This window comes from Carettochelys insculpta, chromosome 1 (assembly GCF_033958435.1).
Source record: "Carettochelys insculpta isolate YL-2023 chromosome 1, ASM3395843v1, whole genome shotgun sequence".
Lineage (NCBI taxonomy): Eukaryota > Metazoa > Chordata > Testudines > Carettochelyidae > Carettochelys > Carettochelys insculpta.
In genome coordinates this window covers 376,382,747-376,398,172 of record NC_134137.1, presented here as the reverse complement: position 1 = coordinate 376,398,172, position 15,426 = coordinate 376,382,747, and the positions used below count along the sequence as shown (strand labels likewise).

Sequence of the window (15,426 nt, the reverse complement as noted above, 5' to 3'; positions counted from 1 at the left end):
TTTTTCCATCTGGTATAAACGTCCCAGTATAATACAGTATAGTAGTTTATACCTCTCTTATTAGTAAGAATAAGGGAGGATATGACAGAGTTCTATGCAATCATGAATGGTGCGAGGCAAGTAAATATAGGTATATTATTTACCTGTACACATAACACAAGAACTTAAATTCAGTCAGCAGATTTTTAACAAAGTACTTTTTCACACAATATACAGTAAGCTTGTGGAACTTGTTGCCAAGGGATATTGTGAAGGCTGAAAGTACGACTGGGTTAAAAAAAGAATTAGATAAGTTCACAGAGGATAAGTCTATAAATAGCTATTAACAGGATGGTCAGAGAAATAAGCCCATGCTCTTAATGCCCCTGGACGTTCACTGCCAGTGGGGACGAGATGACAGCAGAGGGATCATTTTATATATTATGTTATGATGTTCAGTTCATCTTGAAGCATCTGGTACTGCCATATTCAGGAGACAGAACATAGGTAAATGGACCATTGGTCTGACCCGCTATGACTATTCTCTGGCTTTTGAAATATAGGTGACCTACAAAAGGGAGAAACTGGACTTTTTAAAAAATCTAAAAAGGAAAACCTGCAAGAGATGGTTCTTTTAAAAGAAATTCCAGCCCCATCAAGATTTGATGATTCTATTACGATTGAAGACCTCGTGCAGGGATCGGGAAACAAAATAGCAAGAAGAGGCATTTATTCCAATTCGGTAGAAGACTCAATAATTGAAGAGCTGCAATGCATGTGAATAGGAGATGATCTTTAACAAACAACATCAAGTCGTACTTTTTGTAACCCTATTTTAAGAACAGCACACACGGTGATTTGTAATGCAATACATGGTTACTGCAGGATGTTCACGAACTTTTTATACATTCTGTTTCCTCACACTTACTTGTTTTTTTGTGGAGATACACATCTCACACAACTGGAAGGGACCGTGGAAGGTCATCGAGTCCAGCCCAGTCCCCTGCCCTCTTGGTAGGATCAAGCACCATCCCCCTTTTTTTTTAAATCTGTTTTGCCCCAGATCACTAAATGGCCCCCTCAAGGACTGAATACACAACCCTGGGTTAGCCGGCCAATGTTCATAATGATTAATCAAGTTTTACATTCTATTCTAGACTTATTTTCTTACGTGTGCTGAAAGCTTTTTTTTTTATTATTCTTCATAGGAACATAACCAAGATTTCCTTTGGTTTGGATTACATTAGACAAGCTGGAGGACCCCGCTAACTGAAGGGATGAAAAGTGGGGCCTGACATAAAAAGTTTGCTCACCCCTGCCCGAAAGCACCTGGTCAAAAAAGGATCAGCACTGCTAACCAGGCTTCTAAAAGTCTGGACAGTAGCAGAGCAGGGTTAAGAGAATTACACATGTTTTTATACCACTGTCTTCCCGACTTTCACTCCTAAAACGTCTCTCTCTGGAGGATGCTAGGGGAATTATTTAATGTTTCGAGATCATGTATCATTTGCTAGCTAGATGTGAGTTGTTCATTTTTGGACTTTTAGATGTTCACCATTTATTGAAAATAATTAGGAGGGGCTTTTTTTTTTTGCAATTATACCTCTGGGAGCCACAAAAAAGTCCCTAAAGAGCTGCATGCGGCTTTGGAGCTGCAGGTTTCAGACCCGTGACCTAGTGAAATGGCAACAACACAAGAACCAACAAAGCTGAGCAACTGAGGAGGGAAGGGATCTTTAATCAAACCACTGAAAACATTTTTTGGTAAATTAATTTTTGTTAACACCTATTGAACTTCAGTGTCTAAATAACCTTTTGGACAAAGCACACTTTTAATAAAAGATTCAACATATTTGCCCCTTTTGTTACGGAATTATTGCCCACAAACATCCAAACCAAAGAACAAACTCGACATTTCTTATGTAGAGAATATGCAGAAAAAATATTTAAACACATGCAAACTTGAAGGCTTTCTTGAGCCACCATCAAGAAATAATCAAGGGTACAAGCCCTATTTTTAAAAATCTTCTGCAGATCACCTTTAAAGACATCACGACTGAATTTAGGCCTGAAACTTGTGGGGGGGTTAATATGAAAAAGGTGTGATAGAAAACTTGAACAGAAATAAGAGTAAGGCAGCGGGTGTGCTCAGACCATGAAACTTTCTGCTGCCCACTGTGATGGATTATATCTTCTGCTTAAACACCTTTTTTACAATACTTATGCTTGTGCTGGGTAACCAGATTTGTGTGCTCCCTGACACATACCACCCAAGTACATGCAGGTGAGAGGCTAAAGTATTCTAACAACATGGTTTTGATGTGGAACTTCCTACAGGAAATGCTGATCTTACTCAGAACAGAACACGGTGCGTGGCAACTGCTGAGCAACAGATAAGTAGAAGGGAGGAAATACTGTTTATGCTGTAATCAATGTCTGGCAATTTAGGGCATAACATTTTTAACTACAGGACACAAATTCTTTAGTTCCTGAACCACCAGCTCCCATTGTAAGGATTTATTCATTTGCATGCATGTAATATGTCGGCAGCAGGTAAACCTAAGAAAGTTACTCTTACATTTAGGCACAATGGAGTTTATAGATTATTTCCCTCAGGCTCCACTTCTTAAAAAAGGTTTCTCCCAAGCTTTGATTTCTGCTTCTTGTGATAACAGAACGAGAAAAACCATCTGTGGAAGAGTCATCTGGTGGTGACTTAGGGAATATCTATGGAACAAGCTCTGATGTGGTACAGCTAAGTTGACCTTCGTTTTTATATGTTGGCCAGGCCTGAAACTGCACTACTGTTACATTGATCATTTGAGCTAAAGAATAATCTCTACTAGCAGTTCAACAAAAAGAGTTCATATTACTACAAGAAGAAAAACAAGGAAATGTGACTTTTTGCTTTGCAGGGATGACCTCTTATCTTCTATCACATATTGTAAGGCTTTTCAAACAAAATAAATTAATAGCAACTTTTCAGATATATTCAAGGATCAAAACCTTAATGTACACACTTCACTACCGCCAGCCACGTGGAATCATAAGCCTCGTTATGTAGAAATTAAAGACTTTTTTTTCATATTTAAACCTAAAGCTGAAATCCGCCTTGTAGAGCCAATACTCAGTCTGTTGCAGATATGTTAAAAGATTGGCTGTTACATAGACCACCAGTCCAGCTGGGTATGGCCATGTTCCTTTTGAGTATAGTATCCTATACTAGCTGCTTAAGAAGAAATTGCAAAGAAATCCTGCCTGAAGTGTTATAGAAGAACCTGCCTATCAGTAAGAAAGAAACTGACTTACGCAGGAAAGTAGGAGGTTCTCTCTTTTTTCCAAGCTCCTGGTGTTTTTTTAAAGTCCTTGCTAATGCAACTCTGGGATATTTTTTAATCCATGTAAAACATCCAAACTTTGTGTTAAGTAGCTTGAAAGTACATGGATGTCACATCACACCTTTCCTTTGTCCCAGTAACTGATAGAGGGTAATTCCTTCCCCTAGAGAATCTACTGAACTGATATGCTTTTGTGAAGACAACAAGCCTGTAAAGAAACTTTATGTCCCAAGTCTTAAGTACAGCTCTGTGGAGCACTCAGAAGATCCGGCAAAATAGTAGACTAAGCAGGCTCATCATGCAAGAAGACAAATGTGATTCTCAGGATGTACTGGCAGAAGATGATTGTCTCTCAAGTTTCTGAAGTCAAATCTTCCTAGCTGACATTAGTTGGAGCAGCTTTAGATTTACATGGGAGACCTGAATGAACTGCTACTGATGAACTTTTGGGCTCAACAGTGAGCAAGGAAGCCTTAGTTGTATGTTACTCTGCTGTTTTATGCAACCTTACCTTTAATCCTGCCCAATCCTGTGATAAAGATGTACTGTAAACACACAAATTTTGCCCAACAGGTAACTGGTTAGCAGTTTACCAGGACCTCCAGGGCTGCATTTAAAATGGAGCTGATTGTAACCACTTTAATCTCTAACATGAAGCTGGTGGCCTTCAGCCAGGATGCTCATCTTGAGAGAGCTCACTGCCTGCTGGGTCATGAAATCTCCACGGAGTGTATCTCATGGGGCTGCACTTTGGCAATCCTTGATTCAAGCAATGGCAGACACACCAGCTTTGATAAGCACCAGCTTTCAGGGAATACTTTAGATCGAGGAGCAGGAGAAGCAGCAGGACCTATCAGCACAAAATGAATCCCCCTGTATGTCATCAGAATTACAGAGGTGCAATGTTTTATTAGCTGCCAGAATTAGTTGGTGAGGTCATGGTTACTATTACAGTGGCACAGTTAGCATTTTAAATTAACATTTACTACTGTATGCTTGAACCATAATAAGAGTGTCTTTACAGTGATTCTGGCAAACCTGAAGAGTTATAAACCTGAGTGATCAGTTTGCTTTCATTCCTTAACAAGGGTTCTCCTTTTCCTGGCAGAGCTTGATGTATCATGGGTCCCTTATCTTCCATCCATCTGGTTACTACTTTCCTTTCTTCCCCTTCTTTTTGAGGGAGCCAGGCCACATAAAGCCACGGAACTCCAGGCAGGCTGCAGCATTGTGAGCAATATAGTAGGCATTGAGCATGGCAGCTGGGCTAAGGATATCCACTTCACTCGCTGGCTTCTTTGTTTTCTTCTTGGAGCCTTTGGATTTGCCGCGTTTGGATTTGCCACCTTTACCTGCCTGTAAAAGCAGAACAGCAACAAAACATCCAGGAATTGCAAACAGATCTGGATCATGATTGCATCAGTGCCACCTACAAGAACTCGGAGCACCTCATTCCTGCACTGCAATGCTCCCTTGCTCATCCAGTACTGGGGTTCCACATGCAGCTGTACTGCTGCACCAAGCTCACCATCTGCAGAACCCCCAGCTGTGTTAGTGCAGGGTCTCTTGACTCCAGACTACCCTTCCTGGGGTGGATTTTGTTGTATGGTCTAAGAGCTATGACAGTAGGACATATATATCATACTCTATGGCCCAGGTTAGATTGTGAAAAGGTCACCAAAAAGGAAAGGTTGTGCAGATATTTTTGATAAAACTAGTGGATTAAAGTGAGCAGTCTAACCGGTAAATTAGTACTCCAAACTGTGTTTATAGCTCATTAAAAATATCTACACAGGATGAAAGATGTTACTTCCAGACAGAACAGGTGGTCACTGAGAGCTTCTTGAATCAATGCACTAAAATGTAATCCTGAAGCACATAAAATGTATGTTGCATCACCCTCCTCTTCTGCTTGACTTGATATTGTAAGCCAGGGTGACACAGCATCCAACTGGAGCCTCTGGCTGCTACTGTAATATAAATATGTACTATTACTGCTTCTAACAGCAAAAAACATAACTGTTTTAGCAAATACATCTGTATTGAGCAAGTTTCTCTTAATACTCAGCAACAGCCTGATCCAAACGCTACCAAGGTCAATGGAAAGATTCCAATAAAATGGAGTGGATTTGGCTCAGGCCCGTAGCTCCCACAGTGCTGCAGCGGAGAGCAGATCCTCTGCATATGGTCATTTTGAACATTTAAAGACCTAGTCAAGAGCCTGTAGAGAAAACATGCCTAAGAAATATGTGAAACCTTCAAAATGAGCAAATAACATGAGAAGGAAGTGTAATTCTGGTGGTTAAGTAGGATTTGCTTCATCTACTGGTCCCATTAGTGACAGGTAACTCCCGTCCCCCCAACTTCTTCCCTGGGTCACCCCCTTCCATATAAACCCAGGATTCTAATGGTGTGCTCCATACTCTGAGGAAGTGGGTCTTAAGCACAAAAGAGCATTACCTAATAAATTTCTTAGTCTTTAAGGTGCTACAGGACTGCTTGTTATGTGTGACTCTACAACAAACTCAGCTACCCCTGTGAGACTACACTTCCTGTGTGATTAAAGGCTCTTGAACTTTGGTCTGATGCCACCTGCACAGCCGTTGAACACGGGGCAGCCAAGAGATTATAAAGATAATTTCACATGCTCTTCTGAATAACTGGATTGGTGCATTCTTCACAAGAAAATCAGGAGAAACAAGTGACTTGGACACAGTCAGAAATGTCATGAACAACACTTATCACTTCAGGGAACAATATTATCACTATGGGAACAGAAATGCATCTCAGCAGAAGAGGGTCCTAAATGAAAACACAGTGACAAAATCCTGGAACATGACCCATCTGAAGCAATCCACAAATAGACATAGAATCATAGGAGACCAGGACTAGAATAGATTTCAAGAGGTCAGCTAGTTCAACCCCCAGTTCAAAGCAGGGCTCACCCCAACTAAATCATCCCAGCCAGAGCTTTGTCAAGCCAAGCCATAAAAATCTTTAAGGATGGATATTTCATCACCTCTCTGGGTAACCCATTCCTGTGCCTCACCACTCTCCTGAGGAAAACAGTGTTTTCCTAATATCCCACAAGGATCTCTCCCACTGCAACGTGAAACCATTGCTTCTTGTTCTGTCATCTGCCATTATGGAGAAAAGCCCCTTTAAAACCCCACTTTCAGTGGCTGAAGACTGCTATAATATCCCTCCTCACTCTTCTCTTCTGCCAGCAGGAATGTGTTTGGTAAAAATAAGAGGAAATGCAATTCAAATACAAAAAAAAAAAAAACAGAGACAATTGCAGCAGCCTCAAGAAGAGAAAACCAACCTCGTGAAGGAAAATGCAGAGCACAAGCTGTAAACAGAGCCATCCTGTCCACTGCTGTCCCAGTCTTCATGCTTTTGGGGAGCCCCACAGTGAACACCGCATAGTCTGAGGGATGGGAGGGACAAGGGAGCGGTATCTGGGGCAGCAGAGGTTGCCTCTCTGTCCCCGTACCACTCACCACTTGGGCAGCAGGAGCAGCACCTACTCTGCCCTGCTGCACTGCACCGCCTTCCTGGCCCACTGTGCCTTGCTTCTCAGCCACAGCAAGAAGTGGAGCTTCCCTCCTGGTCCACCACCTGTGGAGAAGTAAGGCGCAGCGGGCCAGAAGGGTGGAGCAGCACAGCAGGGTGGAGCAGACCTGGCTTCCTCCACTGCCCAAACCTCAGCCCCATGTAATTCCTAGGCCCCATTGCCTGGGGGGAGGGAGTAAGGGGATAGAGCAGGAGTAGAGCGAAACCAGTAGCATGGTGCGGGGTTGTCTTGGACCCTGTGCCTGGGGCACTGGGATCTTCTCTCTCTCTCTCGGCAGTCACTCAATAACAAGTAGGACGTCTTCATGTCACCCTCCTATTTGTGAGTCTGTTGATGGCTGATCAGCCCGATTTGGGAGCTGCAGATCTTTATCACAGAAGGGTCGGTAGTTGTTGGAGGGGCGTGAGGCAGTTTTTGATGCTCTTTTCTTCTTTTTCACCGCTCCTCATCTGTACTTCAGTGCGACCTCTCAAGTTATACCACCACCTCATGGATCACTGTTCTCCACTGGGGCCAGTCATGGTCAAGGTTCTCCCAAGTGTTGACACCGATGCTGCACTTTTTCATGTATGCCTTCAGCATGTCCTTATATTGCTTCTGCTGGCCCCAAGGTTCCTCTGTCTTTCCTCCAACTCAGAACACAGAATCTGTTCTGGGAGGTGCTGATCAGACATCTGAACCACGTGACCAGTCCAATGAAGTTGTTAATGAGCGATAACAGCTTCAGTGCTGGTCACATTTGACTTTTCCAGGACACTAGTGTTTGTGCACCTATCCTCCCAAGAGATATTTAGGATTCTCCTGAGGCAGTGTTGATGATATTTTTCAAGTGGCTTCAAATGATGCTTGTATGTTGTCTAAGTTTCGCATGTGTACAGTAGCATTGGAACAACCACTGCACAGAATACAAGGAGCTCTCTCTTAGGATAGATGCCCCTGCTCTTGAAGAGCCTTTGTCTCAAGCAGGCGAAAGCAGAACTTGTTCGATTCAGATGGTGCTGGATTTCCGCATCAATGTTGACTTCAGCAGAAAGATATCTTCCAAGGTATGAGAAGTGCTCCATGTTTTCCAGCAGTTCTCCATTGAATTCAATAGAAAGTACATGAGATTGTCCCTTTGTGAGGGTTGGTGGAGCTCTGTGGTCTTTTGCATGGTTCAGTGTGAGGTTCAGATTCTTGTATGCTGCGTCACAGGCACCTAAAATGGTCTGAAGGGCTGCGGGAGAAGGACCAGCAACCATGTTGTCATCCGAGTACTGGAGCTCCATGGCTGAGGTCTTGGAGGTCTCACTTCTAGCCTTCAGTCTCCTGAGACTGAAAATCTTCTTGTTCATTCTATAGACAGTCTTCATCCCATCTGGAAGCTTGCCCTCAATGAGGTGAAGGGTCATGGCGATGAAGATGCCAAACAGTGACAGGGCAATGACGCAGCCTTGTTTGACTCCTGTTTTGGCCTCCAAGGGATCACTTTGAGACCTGTTGCTGCTCAATACTGTGGCAGTCATGTTGTGGTGAAGCAGCCTCAAGATGCTAATGAATTTTTTGGGGCAGCCGATCTTTGAGAGGATGGTCCACAGGGCACTACAACTGACTGGGTCGAATGCTTTGGTCAGGTAAATGAAACTCATGAATAAGGCTTGTTCACATTTGTTTAAATTTTTCTTGCAGTTGCTGGGCTGTGAACATCATGTCCACTGTTCCTCGGAATGGTCGTAAGCCATTCTGGGAGAATTTCTTCTGAGAGTGGCAGGAATTGGTTTGCAAGGATGCAAGCTAAGATTTTCCCTGCCATTGTCTGGAGGAAGATGCCACGATAGTTGCCACAGTCCAACTTGTCACCCTTCTTGAAGAGGCTGACAATCAGTGTGCCTCTGAAATCTCGTGGCATCTGCTCCCTATCCGAGATCTTGAGAATCAAGAGATGGAGTTGTTTGTGGAGCTCTGGCCTACCTTCTTTGAAGACTTTGGTGGGGATTCCATCTAGTCCAGTTGCCTTGTTGCACTTCATCACTTTGATGGCAGCTTGGACCTCACTCAGGGTAGGAAGCGTTACAAGATCCCCTCTAGGCAGTTGCTGAGGGATTTGGTCAAGGGACTCGAGAACGACAGTGGAGGGGCGGTTCAAGAGCTCACTATAATGCTTCTTCCAGCAAGGAGCAATGGCTTCATTGTCTTTCAAGAGTTTGGCACCATCCTTTGATTTCAAGGGATTGATTTTGTTGTTTCTCAGTCCATAAACAGCTTTGGTAGCATTGAAGAAACCTCTTGTATCATTGATGTCTGTGAGATACTGGAGTTCTCCTGCCTTCTCAGTCCAGCACCGTTTTTCTCCCAGAGTCCTTGTTTTACATTGGACTTCTGACTTGGCATACGCCTCTCTCTTTGTTGTGCAGTTGAAGTTGCTATGCCTGGCCCTAAAAGCTTTCCTTTTTTCCTCAGTCAGGAACTCAATTTCCACATTGTTCTCATCAAACCAGTACTGATGCTTCCTGGACTGGTAGCCAATGGTTTCTCCACAAGCTCCAATGATGGCATATTTCAATTGACACCAGTGTTCTTCCACATCTTCAGGGTGTACTGTCGGCAGCTTCCTTTGGAGTGTTATCTGGAAGTCACTGTCTGATGGGGTCCTTCAGCCTTGCACGTTGATCTTTGATTGGATCTGTTTCTTCTGACATCTCGATTTGTTGACAATCCTAATCACCATTGTGGATCAAATAAGGCAGTGATTGGTCCAGCAGACATCAGCGCTGGTCACTGCACGTGTGAGAAGGACATCATGCCAATCCCAAGTACAAACAATGACATAGTCCATGAGGTGCCAGTGCTTCGATTGAGGATGTTGCCATAAGGTCTTAAATTTGTTTTTCCGTGTGGGAGTGTTCGTGATGATAAGGTTGTTTTCGGCACATTTCGTAAGGAGCAGCACTCCATTGGAGTTGCCAACTCCTTCTTTCCGAATAGTAGTCCACCAGAGGTCGATGTCTCTTCCAACGTGGGCATTAGCAGGATTGCTACAGGTGCCATCCCCACCTCAGGATGGCCATGGCTGCAGGAAATGAAATTTTCAGACATAAAACTACCTGTCATGTGGGCAGCAAACTGCCGCACACGTGACAACTTTCACACAAGATGTAATTGCTGTTATAATTTGCTGAATACTCACTGTAATAAAATGCATATGGTTTATTATGTAAGTGCTTACGCAGATTTTTAGCAAGCCTCTTCAATTTCACTCCTATACATTTGTGCCCTGAAAACAGATACACTGGCAGATTTTGAAATGCAATTACTTTCTTGCTGGAAGTGTGGTCCATAGTACTAAAGCATACGCAACATTTGTGATCCTTCTGAATGAAAACATTATATTTAAGTACCAGTTGTTTGGAGACTGCAGAGTTACCAGGTGGTGATTATCTCACCACTATTGCTCTTCTTCATAGTGATAGATGCCTCTGACCTCCCACTTCTTTGCTTGCCCACAATCATTTTCAGCAACTAGTGAAATCTGTCATTATTTCTGATGAGCTCAGGAGACCCATTTTCTGTCTCACCAATAAACTGCAAAACAGGAAGTACAATTCTACCTATTCTGCCAACATATTGCAATGTAGGCTAGTGCAGAGGTGGGCAAGATACAGTCCATGAGCCAGATCCGGGCAGCCAAGCCTTTTAAGTCAGCCCCCAACTGCCCTATGGGGCAAGCCAGTTGACTGCTCCCCAGGGCTCTCTCCAATAGGACCTGAGAGATTTTGCTGCCGGCAGGGGCAGATCATGACGTCCCCACTCCCCCACATGGAACAGCCAGTGGGCTGGGCCTGCTGGCAGGCAGGAAAGCCTGCCTGAGAATGCTGCTGGCCAGGAGCTGCTTAGGTAAGCACTTCTGGACTAGAGCCTACCCCTGGCCCCAGACCCCAACTCCCTCCCAGATTCTATATGCCTTCCTAAGCCGCTTTCCCAAGCCAGAATTCTCTCCTGCGTTAATACCCCCTCCTGGACCCCACACCCCAATACCCTGCCCCAGGTCACAACCCCCTCCTTCAACCAAACTCACTTTCTGACCCCACACCCTATCCTGTACCCCATGCTCCTACCGTTAGCTCTCTTCTGCACCTGACCTCCATCCCAGACCCTTTAGTTTCTCCATAGAAAAGTGCAACCCTTGACCACTTACCAAAATCCTGGAGTGATCCCCCCCCTCAAAAATTATTGCCTATCTCTGGCCTAGAGGAGTCCAACCTAGCAGTGATCTCTTACAAACTTCCCAGGCATTCAAGGGTTGCATCTCACTTGTATAGCACTGAACAGACTCCAGCCTTCTGTCATCTCAGAGAGATCACAGGTCCAAGCAAGAGCTAAGGAGCTATTCTATTCTGGTTCTTACTCAATGTCCAGCAACACTGTATATTGGCACCTTCCACAGATGTTGGCCATTCCTACTCTTGTGGAAAGTACAATGGAATCTTTGTTGACCCCAAGTGGTCAGAACTTTCATTTTACAAAGTATGTGTAATACTTTACTGTCTTGTTACAAACGGGGCAAAACAGAATCTGGTGCAGCCAGACATACATTTTAAGTTGTAAGTGAGGTAGCTCAGTTTGTGTTTATCAGCCTTGAGAATGAGCCATTCATCTTAAAATACAATACAGTAGAACCTCAATTTAATGAACATCGATCTTTTAAATGACTAGCTAGTAGTAGTAGACTAGCTATATGAACTGTTTCTATCCCTTAATCAAGGGATATTTTAATTAAATAAGAAGCAGAGGCTGGGTGCACAGCATGGATGTACTGACATGCACTGCTTAAAGAGCCTTCGTAACATAAGTGTTGTAAATGAAGAACATGTCAACATTCATTCACAATTTGAAATTTTCAGTGCACTGGAAATCCTTGAGCAGTGGTTTGTTCAAGAAAAAAAAAGATGCAGTGTCACTTGGTGGCAAAGACAACATGCAGTTCTTTTAATAAATCAGATATTTATTTCATGAATGATTACAGGGACACCAGAGCTCAATATATTCATATGAAACTGAATAAAATAGTGAAATCCATCCGCAACAGGCATATTGTATACATTTATTACCACTCATTATGTACGCCATCACTGACCAATAAGCTAGTTTATGCACCACTCCTATTCTAATCTTGAACTCCCGAGTTCCCAATTAGTTCACAGATTGTACAGCATAAATAAATATAATAGTACACTTAAAATTAATGTTTATTACCATGGTAAGTCCTTTTATTGACCTGAACTGATGGACTCAGCATGAAGCCCTGAAGATAGACCCTGCAATATACAAATCATGCAGTGGGTTACATACTTTGCAGATATCACAGCATTGCTCTCTATTCTCCATCATCACCATGGTGATTAATAAAACTTCTGTTGAAACAAAAAAAACAATCCTGCAGCACTTTAAAAGGTCCATCCCCTGAAAGCTCATCACCTAATAAATTATATTGTTAGTGTTTAAAGTGCTACGGGACTGCTTTTTTGTTTTGTGAAGATACAGACGACATGGCAACCTCACTAAAACTTTTGTCATTCACAATTGCTTAATCTCCCCCTTTTCCCCCCCAAGACAGTTATATTGTGGCAAGTGAAACTGTCAATGCCGTTTTGTGGGCAGGAGCACTTTACTGCTGGATAAAGTTGAACCCACTTGTTGGGGATGGAACTATTTTGTGACAAAAGTACCAACAATCAGCATTCACACACGCTGGTTTTCAGCAGCAGGGCTGCATCAACACAGCCTTGTTGTTAAAAGCTGCATTGTGTAGACACAGTGAATTATAAATTGCAAAACAGATCTGCCAAATCCTCTATACCAGTTGTTCATGACCACGGCCTGCTAGAACCTAGCAATTTACAGCTTTCCCCCTCGAACAGCAGTTTTGTGATGTAAGAAACCACCCGCATATATTAAGTGCAATCAGTTAAGAAAGAGGGTGAGTGAGGGAAAAGACCTAATTGCAGCTCATTGAGTTATTCCCATAAAACAGTGAAATAACATAGCCGTGGTAGATGTGCAATAATTCCGTTAAGTTACTATAGTTAACAACCCTTCTTCCTCTTAAACATCGGTTCCCGCTGTTTCAAAATTGCATTTGTGATGGGAGAAGGAAGGAAACATTCTCCCTCGCAGGTATCTCTCAAGCTCCTCGCACGGTAGCACATTTACTGTTGCAAAGCAGGGGAAGGAGAACCAGAAGAATCCAATCGCCCAGGAAACTTTCTCGCACGCCCTCAGCAATGCAACGTAGTGTCCTAGGAAGTTAATCACTGGAGGATTTAAAGGCTCCAGGCTGAGCCCCAACCAGGGGTGTATTTCACCTGCCTGCGCTCAGCAGAAACAGTCATTAGAGGCCCTCTTGAGGCCCTTTCCAGCCCCACAGCGCTGCGGTGTGTTTGCTCCTTGCAAAAAGGCAGGAAAGCGCAGCCCCGCCTCGCGCTCCTACCCCACGCTCCCAGGCGCCGCCGCTTCCACCTTACACCCAAGCCAGGCGTGTAACCCCGCCGCCTCCGGCACACCGTCCTGTTGCGGAGTCCCCCAGCCTGGGTAAGGCACAGCCGCCCCTTCCCCCTATAGCCACCCCCCGACGCGCGTGCAAACACACCGCCTCTCCTGCACGTGCCACCACCGCCTGCCGGACCCGCGGGGCGGCTCGCGCTCCCGGCCTGGGCCAGGAGCAGCCAGCGGGCGGGGCTTCCTCCTCGGCGTGGGCGGGGTCTTCTCCTTTGTTTACACCCCCTCCCCCACGCCCCGTTACCAAGGAACGGGCGGGCGGGGTGAGAGGCAGACCCCGCCCCGCCTGCCGACGTCCTAGTCCCGTTTCCCCGCCCGCAGGGGGCGGGAACAAATGGGCCCCGCCCCTGAGCGGGCTGAGGGGACGATTCGCGCGCGAGCTCTACCCACTTCCGCCAACGGGCGCCTCAGGGAAAAGGCGGGAAAGCTGTTCCGGGGGTTCGCCCCTCCCCCGCTCTCAGTAATGGGGAGCCGGTCAGGAGACAAAGAGCCGGGAGCTGAGCGCTCTCTCCCCGCCCCCCGCCCAGAGCACGGGGGGCTGAGCTGCCTCTCCCCAGAGCACCCGGGGCTGACCCTGGTCCTCCCCAGCCCCCAGGAAGCCACCGCAACCCCCTCCCGTTAAAATAAATGAGACCCCTCTTGGTGTTCAGTGAGGCAGGTCGAGTCCCAGCTGGGGCCTGGAGGTGACCCCACGAAGGGCGCTTGTGAGCACAGAAGCGTGTCACTTTCACGAGCAGCTGTTGGGGCAGCACCTGCCCCCACTTGCCCAACACCTCTGCCAGGGCAACGCTGGCGCCTCGGTTCCACCATTCAGTCCCCCTTGCCCGCCTGGCCTCACTGGAAGGTGGGGCGGCCATAGAGGAGCCAAAAATAGCAGTCACGGAGCCGTTTAAAGACCAGCAAAATGATTTATTAGGGGATGAGCTTGCGGGGGACAGACCCACTTCTTCGCATGCGAAGAAGTGGGTCTGTCCCCCGCAAGCTCATCCCCTAATAAATTATTTTGCTGGTCTTTAAACAGCCCTGTGACTGCTATTTTGTTTTGACAGAATACAGGCTAACACCGCTCTCCCTCCGGCCCCTGGGAGCAGCGTTTGTCACCATATACGTGTCATTTCAAGGGTGAGGGTCTGGAGATGTTCAGGGGTGGGGCAGCTGGTAGAGAGAAATTTAGGGCTGCAGCCCACGTACACAGAGTCACATTCCCAGAAGCAGGCTTTTGGCTTCCCGCATTTTTTTCCAGGGGAAATCCTAAGGCTGGGAGGGACCTTGAGCAGTCGTCTAATCCAGGCCCCTGCTTTCACATCAAGCATGAGTTCTGTCTACCCTACCTGACAGGTGTTTGTCTAACTTCCACTTGAAAAATCTCCAGTGATGCAGATTGTACAACATCCCTCTGCATTTTTTTCCAGTGCTTAACCACCCCAAGGAGTTTTTCCTAATGTCCAACCTACACCTCCCTTCCTGCAATTTCAGTTCTTTGGGTCTTGTCCTATCCTCAGAGTTTAAGGAGAACCATTTTTGTTTCTCTTCCTTGTACCAACCTGTTACGCACTTGAAAATTATGTCCCTACTCAGTCTTCACTTCTGCAGCCTACACAAAATCAGGTTTTTTTTCCAGTCTTCCCTCAAAGGTCATGTCTTCTAAAGAGTTAATCGTTCTGATTGCTCTGCTTGGGACTTTCTCCAGTTTATCCACATCTCTCCTGCAATGTGGCCCTCAGAATTGTACAGAATACTCCAGCTGAGGTCTAATCAGCTTAGCCTAGAGCAGAATTACTTCTTGGGTCTTGCTAACAACACTCCTGTTAATACATCCCACGCTGTTTACTTTTTTGCAACAGGGTTGCACTATTTACTCATTCAGTTTGTGATCCCCAATGACACACTGATTCTTTTCTGAAGCGCTTCCTCCTCCACCATCATTTCCTAGTTTCTAGGCGTGCAACTGATTGTTCCTTCCTTATGTGGCTTTTGTCTTTGCTGAATTTCGTTCTC

At 45.2% G+C, this 15,426-nt stretch overlaps 1 protein-coding gene across 2 annotated transcripts; it reads right to left on the bottom strand.

The window, feature by feature from the left end:
- Positions 1-1,114: 1,114 nt before the first annotated feature.
- Positions 1,115-13,589, bottom strand: SMKR1 (small lysine rich protein 1). 2 transcript variants are annotated; one of them, XM_074975895.1, is made up of 3 exons: positions 13,520-13,589; positions 12,127-12,188; positions 1,115-4,673 (listed from the first exon to the last, which is right to left on the bottom strand). In XM_074975895.1, the coding sequence occupies exons 2-3, from the start codon at positions 12,127-12,129 to the stop codon at positions 4,470-4,472; spliced, it is 207 nt and encodes a 68-aa protein (XP_074831996.1). In that variant the 5' UTR covers positions 12,130-12,188; positions 13,520-13,589; the 3' UTR covers positions 1,115-4,469. The 2 variants fall into 2 exon arrangements, with proteins under 2 accessions (XP_074831996.1, XP_074831988.1); XM_074975887.1 differs by lacking the exon at positions 13,520-13,589 and having other exon boundaries at positions 12,127-13,440.
- Positions 13,590-15,426: the final 1,837 nt, after the last annotated feature.